At 37.9% G+C, this 12,070-nt stretch overlaps 1 protein-coding gene across 2 annotated transcripts in view; it reads left to right on the top strand.

Annotated features, from left to right (window-relative positions):
* WDR70 (WD repeat domain 70) overlaps positions 1-12,070 on the top strand; it is a 312,572-nt gene that overhangs the window by 7,741 nt on the left and 292,761 nt on the right. For both annotated transcript variants that reach the window (XM_047858021.1, XM_047858030.1), the window contains exon 4: positions 4,592-4,712. In XM_047858021.1, the coding sequence (XP_047713977.1) occupies positions 4,592-4,712 (121 nt within the window). The remainder of the gene's footprint in view (positions 1-4,591; positions 4,713-12,070) is intronic.

Here is a 12,070-nt window from a genome sequence, read left to right as displayed (position 1 = left end):
GATGGGACATGGAGGTTTTGGATAGTTTGCTGCTAATCTAGACAAAAATTGTGTACATTTGGAGGGGCTTTTGCAGAAATGGCTGTCCATAGTTGATAACTGAAGGCAGAGAACAATAAAATGAGGTGCTTGGAAGTATAAAATTAAGTGTTGGGTAGTAGATTAATTCATTTTGGTTGAGGGAAGATACAGAGCATTTTTACAGTGCTTACAGTGTGCTTGGTTCCACATTGGGTCAAAGTGCATGAAATGATACCCTCTGTCAGGGAGTTATAGACAACTGAATTCTGTTTGGTTTTGGTTTTTGTCCTCAGTTAACAATGAGGAAGAAAAATTTTTTTCCTCTAAAATGTCTTAATCCCCCTTTTATCTTTATCCTTTGCTTTAATGAAGCATCAGGTGATGCCAAGAACCTCTCTGATTAGAAAATCCTTTCTAGTGTTGGGGCTCCTGGGTGGCTCAGTCGGTTAAGCGTCCCACTTCAGCTCAGGTCACGATCTCACACTCTGAGTTTGAGCCCTGTGTCGGGCTCTGTGCTGACAGCTCAGAGCCTGGAGCCTGCTTCAGATTCTGTGTCTCCCTCTCTGCCCCTCCCCTGCTCATGCTGTCTCTCTCTGTCTCAAAAATAAATAAAAACATTTTAAAAAATTAAAAAAATAAAAAATAAATAAAAAAAGAAGATCCTTTCTAGTGTTAAAAAATTAAAATTTTAAATTAAAAAATTGGATGCTTCATTAGGGACAAGTGGTTTGGAGTAGTTATCCTCTGCTGAAGAACTCTAGTTGAACAGGTGGGTGGGCCAGTTTCCGGATAGTCTGGCCACAAGCATGCAGTGAAGGGGTGGGCTTTATTGCCTCTTGGAGAGAAAGGCAGGCAAATTGTTACTTAAGGTGGGTGGTGCTCATTGGATAATTTTAGTCTCTTAAGAAAGTCTGGTCACATCTCAGAAAGATCCAGTTTTGGAGCCTCAATTCACTGTTTTGGGACTTTATAGCTTTGTTACTTGACTTTTCAATGGCATAGATTTCTCAAATGTAGAGTGAGAATAATAGTACCTACTTCAAGTGTATTGTGTAATTGAGATTGTTAGGAGAGTAAAACTTAAATGTTCTCACTTAAAAAAAAAAAAGGTAGATATGTGAGATGATGGATATGTTCATTCACTCCATGGAGGGAATCCTCTCATAATGTATATGTATATTATATCACATTGTACATTTTAAATCTTTTATAATTTTATTTGTCACCTATACCTCAATAAAGCTAAAAAAATAATATCTACTTCAGAGGTCGTTGTGATGATTAAAAGAGTTAATTTATAGGCAGTGCTTAAAACAATACCTCATACATAGTTAGCTCCATGTTAAGTATTAGCTGCTCTAATTTTTGTTAAATTAAGGTTGCTATTAAGATACTTTTTGTTACTTGCAAAGAAGTCCTAGAAGACCTAATTAAAAATGGCTCAAGGGGCTCCTGGGTGGCTCAGATGGTTAAGTGTCTGACTTTGGCTCAGGTCATGATCTCGTGGCTCCTTAGTTCGAGCCCCGTGTCAGGCTCTGTGCTGGCTGCTTTGGATTCTGTGTCTGCCTCTCTCTCCGCCCCTCCCCTGCTCATGCTCTGTCTCTCTCTCTCTCTCTTAAAAATAAATAATAAACATTAAGAAAATTTTTTTAAATAAAAAATAAAAATGGCACAACTAAGAAAAATGTACTGTTGCACATGACAATAATTCTGGAATGGGGCTCTTCCATCTTCTGAGTCCTGACCTGAAGAATATTAAGTTTTTCCCTCTTTTTCTGCTTTGCCAGTTGTAGGGTATTGGCTTGTCCCAAGCTGGGTATATTCTCATGACCTAAAATTGTAAGTGAAATTTTGTTACATGCAGATGACCACCTCCACAGGCTGAAAGGATACTGTTTGATATATGTTTTAAAAGTAAGGGGTGCCTGGGTGACTCAGTTGGTTAAACTCACTCTTGATTTCAACTCAGGTCATGATCCTCAAGGTCATGGGATTGAGTGGAGCCTGCTTGGGATTCTCTCTTCTCTCTCTCAAAATAAATAAAAGAAGTAAGAAAACCTTTCTCTGGGGTGCCTGGGTGGCGCAGTCGGTTAAGCGTCCGACTTCAGCCAGGTCACGATCTCGCGGTCCGTGAGTTCGAGCCCCGCGTCAGGCTCTGGGTTGATGGCTCAGAGCCTGGAGCCTGTTTCCGATTCTGTGTCTCCCTCTCTCTCTGCCCCTCCCCCGTTCATGCTCTGTCTCTCTCTGTCCCAAAAATAAATAAACGTTGAAAAAAAAAAAAAATTTAAAAAAAAAAAAAAAAAAAAAGAAAACCTTTCTCAAGTTTTCTTCCAGCTGACTTCTCCTCAGATCTTAATTGATTAGTATTAGTGTGGCACATCAGTTCCAAAAAACAGCCACTGACAAGAGTGATAAAGTTGAGTTGGAATCAAGTTTTAACCCTTTCTGGGCGGGGAGGGGCCCAGGATCTGCTGAAGCACTTGCTCTTATCGGGAGAAAATTGTGGTTTTCGGAGCAAGGGAAAAAGGGAGAAATGGCTGTTGGATAGCTAATAATGTATGCCGAGGTACTGTTTACTGAGTAAGGTCAGAACTGCCCAAGACCTGAGCCTAGGATCAAATGTCCAAGTGTTTTTCACCCCCGAACCCCTCTCCTCCCACCCTGTAGAGTACAGAGGGATTGACTGGAGAAGCAGGATGAGGGTAGGAGCCAAGCAGGGCAACTCTTTAAAAAAAAAATTGTTTTTTAATGTTTATTTTTGAAGGAGAGAGATATAGGCGTGAGCAGGGAGGGGCAGAGAGAGAGGGGGAGACACAGAATCCAAAGCAGGCTCCAGGCTCTGAGCTGGTTAGCACAGAGCCCAACAAGGGGCTTGAACCTGCCCACTGTTAGATCATGACCTGAACTGACATGGGACGCTTGACTGAGTGAGCCACCCAGGTGCCCCAGGGCAGCTCTTATAGGACATTATCTTCCTCTTTTTTTATTTTTTTCAACCTCAGCATCAGAGTGCAGAATTGTCAACTTCTAAGTCACCTTAGCCCAGTGGTGAGCACAAAAAATATGAACACGAGCTAGGGCTGTAGTATATATTTGCCTTACCTCTTCCTGCAGAGTTTAATCTTCCTTGTTTGAATTCAGAGGATATCTAGTTACTTGTTGACACTTGCTTGTTATCTCCTTGTTTCTCATCATCCAGGTCCTAGCAACAAAAGACCCTAAAGAGTACAACATTCCAATTAATAAGTACCCTTTAATAGTGCCTAAGTTTGGGTGTATTGTTTTTTCATCATTAAGGAAAAATGTTAAAGATTATCTTAAGTTATTGAGGATCATGGTAGTTAAGAACCAGACTGTTCATATAATTAATTTCCTTCCTATGTGTCCCTCAATTGTAGAGTGAGATTATCAGAGGAAAAAGATTTAATTTCTTTGGATATTTGTTTTTGTCTTTCCAAGGTAAATAACTCTAGAAATCTGAAATTTTCTCATGGTTTTTGTGGGAAGTCCTTGACCACAAATCCAGTGTGGGAAATTCAGAAATGAACAAAATGTTTTTTTTACACAGAGCCCGACACAGGGCTTGAACTTGTGAACCATGAGATCATGACCTGAGCCAAAGTTGGACGCTTAACTGACTGAGCCACCCAGGTGACCTAGGAATGAACAAAATTCTGTTTATAGTGTAAAACATTGAAAATGAAAAGTAAAATTACCTAAGATCTTACTTTTATATATATATGTATATTTTTTTATATGAAATTTATTGTCAAATTGGTTTCCATACAACACCCAGTGCTCATCCCAAAAGGTGCCCTCCTCAATACAAGATCTTACTTTTAGATACTTTTTTACTTATAACCTTCCACATCTTTTTATTTTATTTTTATTAATTAATAATTAATTAATTGATTTAAAGACTTTATTTTTAAACAATCTCTACATCCAATGTGGGGCTCAAACACACAACCCCGAGATCAAGAATTACATGTTCCACTGACTGAGCCAGCCAGACTCCTCCCATATCTTTTTAGATAGTACATTGTGGTTCATATGCTATTCACATGCTAATTTTGCTTAGTGCACCTGTTACTATTTTTCCCAGATTTGTACATTTTCCATCACTAATTTTTTTTTTTTTTTTTTTAATTTTTTTTTTCAACGGTTATTTATTTTTGGGACACAGAGAGACAGAGCATGAACGGGGGAGGGGCAGAGAGAGAGGGAGACACAGAATCGGAAACAGGCTCCAGGCTCTGAGCCATCAGCCCAGAGCCCGACGTGGGGCTCGAACTCACGGACCGTGAGATCGTGACCTGGCTGAAGCCGGACGCTTAACCGACTGCGCCACCCAGGCGCCCCGTTTCCATCACTAATTTTATTGGCTGTATTTTATATTATCGTGGTTTACAATAGTTATTTTCCCATTGTTAGACATGTAGGTTGATAATTTTTTGCTGTTACTGGGACCACTCTAAGTTACATCTCTGTGACTATGTTAATTTTTAGCCTTTATTAATAGTGAAAAATTTTGAAGAGTAACTGTTGGAAAATTTTTTAATCTTTTCAGAAGCAAGAGAAAAAGAGGAAGAAATGAACAGAGAGAAAGAATTAAGAAGGCAAAATGAAGATATTGAACCAACATCTTCAGGCTCAAATGTGGTCAGAGATTGCTCTAAATCATCTTCCAGGTGCTTGATTTTCTCAAAAGGATTCTATTAAATTATTGCTCCCATTTAGGTGTTTAATCTCAGATTAAATTGAATCTAGATAATTGATTATCTTATCTTAGATAATTGAAACTGGTAGTCATTGCAAAGGAAAAAAGAGGATAGAGATTTTGTTCTAAGAAATTTTTTTAAAATATCTTCAGTTTTTTTTTTTAATTAAAGATCTTCAGTTCTAATTAGAGGTCAGCAAGTAAACACTATCAGATTTTAGTTTTCTCAGAAATATAAACCAAGTGACAGCTTCTTTTGTCAGTCACCACGATGACTATGCGTTGGCACTAGGGGGAGCAGTCTCTACTGGTTCTGAGAAGGGACAGGGTGACCTTTTTCCTAGGGAAGAGAAAGCCCATAATTAAAAAGAATTCTCTTGAAATTTTGTAAACAAATACACATTTTTAGATAAATGAGAAAGTACACATTAGTTAAGGACTTTTAAAAATGTTTTTTTTAATGTTTATTTGCGAGAGAGAGAGAGAGAGAGACAGAGCATGAGCAGGGAGGTGCAGAGAGCAAGGAAGACACAGAGTCCAAAGCAGGCTCTAGGCTCTGAGTGGTCAGCACAGAGCCTGATGCAGGGCTTGAACTTACAAACCTCAAGATCATGACCTGAGCTGCAGTTGGATGCTTAACTGACTGAGATACCCAGGCGCCCCAACATTAGTTAAGGACTTTTAAAGGCCCTTTTGATAATGGTTTTCATGTACTAGGACAAAATGCTAGAACATATAGGTGGGAGGAAACTGTTAAATGACTTTTTTCTTTAATGAGGCAACTCGAAGTTGTATAATTTCTGCATAATTTTTTTTTTAAATTTAAAAAAAAAATTTTTTTTTTTTTCAACGTTTATTTATTTTTGGGACAGAGAGAGACAGAGCATGAACGGGGGAGGGGCAGAGAGAGAGGGAGACACAGAATCGGAAACAGGCTCCAGGCTCTGAGCCATCAGCCCAGAGCCTGACGCGGGGCTCGAACTCCCGGACCGCGAGATTGTGACCTGGCTGAAGTCGGACGCTTAACCAACTGCGCCACCCAGGCGCCCCGAATTTCTGCATAATTTTAATTGCTATAAGGCTATGCAGTTTTTCTTGTGATTTTTACGTATTTTTTTAAAAAAAATAAATCTGATCATTTCTTTCTCCACTTGAATTTGGACCTCATAGTTTATATTGATAAACTTGTTGGATTTGATATTTTTTCTCATTCTCTAGCTTTTTATTTATTTATTTTATTTAATTTTATTTTTTTTAATTTTTTTTTTAACATTTATTTATTTTAGAGACAGAGAGAGAGCATGAACAGGGGAGGGTCAGAGAAAGAGGGAGACACAGAATCTGAAACAGGCTCCAGGCTCTGAACTGTCAGCACAGAGCCCGACGTGGGGCTTGAACCCACGGACCGCGAGATCGTGACCCGAGCCGAAGTCGGACGCTTAACCCACTGAGCCACCCAGGTGCCCCAACATTCTCTAGCTTTTAAAGAATCTTAGTTATATCACATTTCATTGTACAAACATTGTTTTCATGTGTTTGAGCATATTTTATTCAAGATACGTTTCTAATTTTTTTTAATGTTTATTTATTTTTGAGAGAGAGAGAAAGAGCACGAGCAGGGAGGGGAGGGTCAAGAGAGAGGGAGACACAGAATCAGAAGCGGGCTCCAGGCTCTGCACTGTCAGCACAGAGCCCGACATGGGGCTTGTACTTATGGACCGTGAGATCATTACCTGAGCCAAAGTCTGATACTTAACTGACTGAGCCACTTAGGTAGGCTCTCTAAGATATATTTCTTAGGCAGTTATTGTCCCTGAGATATGAGATTATTATACTATTCTCTTTTTTTCTAGATTTAATAAAAATTACTTTTTTTTTTTTTAAATTTTTTTTTTCAATGTTTATTTATTTTTGGGACAGAGAGAGACAGAGCATGAATGGGGGAGGGGCAGAGAGAGAGGGAGACACAGAATCGGAAACAGGCTCCAGGCTCTGAGCCATCAGCCCAGAGCCCGACGCGGGGCTCGAACTCACGGACTGCGAGATCGTGACCTGGCTGAAGTCGGACGCTTAACTGACTGCGCCACCCAGGCGCCCCAATAAAAATTACTTTAAATTATAAGTGAGAAATTATTATGAAGTATTTAAGACTTTCAAAAAGTTGATAAAGGACAGTATCCACTAGACAACTTAAGAAGTAAACTTTTACTGTTATGGTGAACACTTCTCAGAACTGCCTTCCATTGCCACCCCCTCCCTTCTTGGCAGAAGTAACCAATCTTCTAAATTTAAAATTTTTTTATGTATCTCTTTATAATGTTATTGTGTATCTTTGTATCCCTAAGACATACATAATATTGTTTTGCATATTTTACAACCTTTCTAATATAGCACTTAGCATATTATACACTATTATGTAAACTGTTTCTGCTGTGTGTTCTTTCATAAGATTATGGACACTGTAAAGTAAGGGTTGTTTTTCCCTTTAATTAAACAAAAAATTTTTGTTATGAAGTATATTATACATATAAAGCTCTGTATATCCTACATTTAAAGTAGAGAGAATGATGAAGTGAACACCTAGCTTGGGAGACAGTATAGAGCTTTACTAGTGTCTTTGAAGTCCTCTCTCTGCTCATATTTCTCTTTCTTGCCCAGGGGAAATCTTCACTTTGTTTACCCTTACTTCCTTTTTTTCTAAATAGTTTATTAGGTATAAGTGTATTCCTAAACAGTATGTTGTTTTGTATGATTTCTTATTTAAAATTACTTATTTATTTAGAGTGCATGCGTGTGAGTGAGTGTTGAGTTGGGGAGGGGCAGAGAGGGAGAGAGAGAATCCCAAGAAGACGTTGCACTGTCAGGGCCCTGACTTGGGGCTCGATCCCACAAACCGTGGGATCATGACCTGAGCTGAAATAAAGAGTCAGATACTCAACTGACTGAGGCCAGGGGCCTTATGATTTCTTATTTTATATTGATGCTGTTAATGCTGTCTTGGATTTTTTTTCACTTTGGTGTTGTTGTTTTTTTTTTTTTAATCCAAGATGTTTTTGAGATTCACTCATGTTCACAAGTGAGGTTATAGTTTATTTTCAGTGCAGTTTGGTTTTCTTTTTAGAAATACACTAATTTTTTCCATTGTCTAGTCAGTTTAGGTTGCTGTTTTCCTGTATTATTATGACATATTTTTTATGTTTTTACTGCCTTGTAGCCATCCTCTGTTTTATGTGTGCAAAAGTTTCTTTACAGTATGTATCTAGTAGTAGACTTGTTAGGTCTTTAAGTACATACTTACTTTTACTCTATTTGGCTTAATTATTTTCTGAAGAGTTTGTACCCATTTACATTACCACCAGCAGAGTGTAAGAATTCCTGTTGCTCCACATCCTTGCCAACACCCATTATTGTTACACATTTTCATTTTTGCCAATCTAATTATTGTGAAGTAATAGCCTTATGATGTTCGTTTGCACTTTGCTGGTTACTAGTGTAGTTGTGCATCATTTTAAAAGTTTTTTGGAGATATATTTTTTCTTCTGAAGATATAAAAAGAACTGTATCTTCTGTCAGATTTTATACTGGGTTGCTTGATGGTTTATTATAATTTTTTTATTTTTTAATGGTGTTTTTTAAATAAACACAAGTTTCACATTTTAATGTATTCTAGTTTATTAATCTTTTCTTCTGTGTTTTTGTGTTTTGCTTAAGAAAGGAGTCCTGGGGTGCCTGTGTGGCTCAGTTGGTTGAGCGTTGGACTCTTGATGTCCCCTCAGGTCATGATCTTGCGGTTGTGGGATCAAGCCCTGTGTCAGGCTCTGTGCTGAGCTGCTGAGCATGGAGCCTGCTTGGGATTTTCTCTCCCTTTCTCTCTCTGCCCCTCTCCTTCTCGTGCTCCTGCACACACACTCTCTCTCCCCCAAAGTAAATAAATAAACTTAAAAAAAAAGAAAAAAGAGTCTTTGCTCTGAGATCATAAAGAAAACTTCCTATGTTTTTCTTAAAGTTCTCAAGTTTTGTATTTAACATTTATGTCTTTAATCAATCCAGAATTGCTTTTTGTGAGTAATGTGAAGTTGTAATCCAGTTTTATTTTCTCCTCCATATGGCTAATCAATTTTCCCTGTCCCTTTATTTTTAATTTTAATAGGATTTAGTTTTTATTTTATTTATTTTTTAACTAAAATTTTTTTTTAATGTTTATTTTTGAGAGAGAGAGACAGAGAAGGAGCATGAGTGGGGGAAGGGCAGAGAGAGGGTAACACAGAATCTGAAGCAGGCTCTGGGCTCTGAGCTGTCAGCATAGAACCAGACACAGGGCTGGAACCCACAAGCAGTGAGGTCATGACCTAAGCCGAAGTCAGATGCTTAACCGACTGAGCCATTCAGGCTCCCCAAGGCCTTATTTTTTAGATTAGTTTTAGGCTCATAGCAAAATTGAGCAGAAGGTACAGAGATTTTTTTCCATATAGCTCCTGTCCTCCTACCTCCCTCATCATCAACACCTCCCTACCAGAGCAATACATTTGTTACAATTGATGACCCCATGCTGACACATCATCATCACTCAGAATCCATAGTTTACATGAGAGTTCAGTCTTTGATGTTGTACATTCTGTAGGTTTGGACACATATGTAATGACATGTAGCTACCATTATATATCAGAGTAGTTTCAGTGACTTAAACATCCTCTGTGTGCTACCTTTTCATTCCTTCCTCCCCCTAATTCCCAACAACCACTGATCTTTTAAATTTTTGTCAAAGAATTTATACACATTATGAAGTCAAACATTGTTTTTCCCTGTTCATGATTCTTACTTTCCAGAAAAAAACTACTTAAATTTTTTTGTTTTTCATCTTTTATTTACCTTCATATTTGTAAATTGTAACCTTTTACCACTGTCTTGATTTTTTTTCTACCGTGGCAACTTTCTATTTCCAAAATTTTTTACACACCAAGCAGAAATTTGACCATTAACCAATGATTTCTCACTGTTCTCTCCTCTTAGCCACTGATAGCCTCTGATATACTTTCTGTCTCCTTGAAATTTACCTGTTCTAGATATTTCATATAAGTGGAATTATACACTGTTTTCCTTTCATATCTGGCTTCTTTCACTTTGGATGATGTTTTCAAAGTTCTTGTATCAGAACTTCATTCCTTTAAATGGTTAAATAGTATTCCATTGTATGTATATATCACAATTTGTTTATCCATTCATGTGTTACTATTTTTGGGTTTCCACCTTTTGAGTTTTGTGAATGTAATGAACATTGGTGTACTAGTGTATGTTTTTGAGTCTTTGCTTTTAATTCTTTTTGGTATATACCTAGGAGTGGAATTTATGGGTTATATGGTGATTTTATGTTTAACTTTCTTTTTTTTTTAATTTTTATTCACTTACTTTTTAAGATTCATTTTTAAAAATATTTTTAAGTTATATATATATATATATATTTAATGTTTATTTATTATTGAGAGACAGAGAGACAGAGCATGAGCAGGGGAGGGTCAGGGAGAGAGGGAGACACAGAATCCGAAGCAGGTTCCAAGCCTTGAGCTGTCAGCACAGAGCCCAACGTGGGGCTCAAACTCACAAACCGTGAGGTCATGACCTGAGCCGAAGTTGGATGCTCAACTGACTGAGCCACCCAGGTGCCCCAGTATTTTTAAGTAATCTTTATACCCAACGTAGTGCTTGAACCTAAGTACCCCAAGATCAAGAGTCACGTGCTCTCCACTGACTGAGCCAGCCACGTGCCCTTATTTATTTTAAGTAATCTCTACATCCAACATGGGGTTCAAACTCACGATCCTGAGGTCAAGAGTCGCATGCTCCTCTGACTGAGCCAGCCAGGCACCCCTGTTTAACTTTCTTTATGAGGAATTGCCTAACTGTTTTACAATGTGGTTGCACCATTTTATATTCCTATCAGCAATGTCCGAGGGTTCCAATTTTTTCACATTCTTGTCATTAGTTATTTTCCATTTTGTTTTGTTATGTTTTTAATATAGTCATCCTAGTAGGTGTGAATTGGTATCATGTAGTTTTTATTTTCATTTCCCTAATGTCTAAAGGTTTTGAGCATTTTTGCATGTGCTTATTGGCCCTTTATATATCTTCTTTGGAGAAATAACTATTGAAGTCCTTTAACCATTTTTATTTTTTATTCATTATTATTATTTTTTTAAGTAGTCTTCACATTTAACACAGAGCCCAATTCAGGGCTTGAACTCATGACCCTGAGATCAAATCTGAGCTGAGATCAAGAGTTGGACACTTAACCGACTGAGCCACCCAAGCGCCCCCAAATAAATTTTTTAAAAAATCTACAATGTTGTTAAAATTTGTTTTAGAGGAAGGTAGTCATTTAAGACTACCACTTTTTAAAAAAAATTTTAAGTTTTTGGTAGGTGCCTGGGTGGCTCAGTCGGTTAAGCACCTGACTCTTGATTTCAGCCCAGGTCGTGATCTCACAGTTTGTGAGTTGGAGTTCCGCATCGGCTCTACGCTGACAGTGTGGAGCTTGCTTGGGATTCTCTCCCCCTCTCTCTCTGACCCTCTCTTGCTCACACTCTCTCTTTCCCAAAATAAATAAATTAAAAAAAATAAATTAAAAACATTTGTTTTAATTTGAGAGAGAGAGAGAGGATGAGAGCATGTGCAAGCAGGGGAGCGTGGCTGAAGGTGAGAGAAAGAAAGAGAGGGAGAGAGAGAATCCCAAGCAGGCTCCACACTCAGCATAGAGCCTCATGCGGAGCTTGATCCCACAACCCTGGGATCATGACCTGAGCTGAAATCAAGAGTTGGACACTCAACTGACTGAGCCATCCAGGCGTCCCTAAGACTACCCCCTTTTTTTGGCTTTAAAGAAATAGTATATGAATGTAAGTTGCCCTTCAAAATCAAATACTGGGAAGAAATATGTCATTTATTCAATGAAATATAGCTGCAGGATAGGAGAGAAATATTGATGTACTCATAATTTGTCAGATAGGAATCATTCAGACATTTACATTTTCTCTAAAGAAATTAGTACCAGAAATAATGAATTTTGCTTATGAATTTAATTTCTAAACTGAAATTGTATACTTACACATCTTATTTAATGCTTAGCTAAGCTCTCTTTTAAAAAGTCAGCTGAGAAAAATGTTAGGTTTTGACTCCTCTGTTTTCTCATCAGATGCATATTGTTTCTCAGGATCTGGTTCATATTTTGGCACCACATTGAGTCAAGGCATATTTTAAACATGGAATGTGCTCTGTTTTCTGTCACGGACATTTTTGGGCATAATTTTACAGACTTTGTTTTTCAGAAATTGAAAA

Source organism: Prionailurus viverrinus, chromosome A1 (genome assembly GCF_022837055.1).
Source record: "Prionailurus viverrinus isolate Anna chromosome A1, UM_Priviv_1.0, whole genome shotgun sequence".
Classification (NCBI taxonomy): domain Eukaryota; kingdom Metazoa; phylum Chordata; class Mammalia; order Carnivora; family Felidae; genus Prionailurus; species Prionailurus viverrinus.
This window is presented reverse-complemented; position numbering and strand designations above follow the sequence as displayed.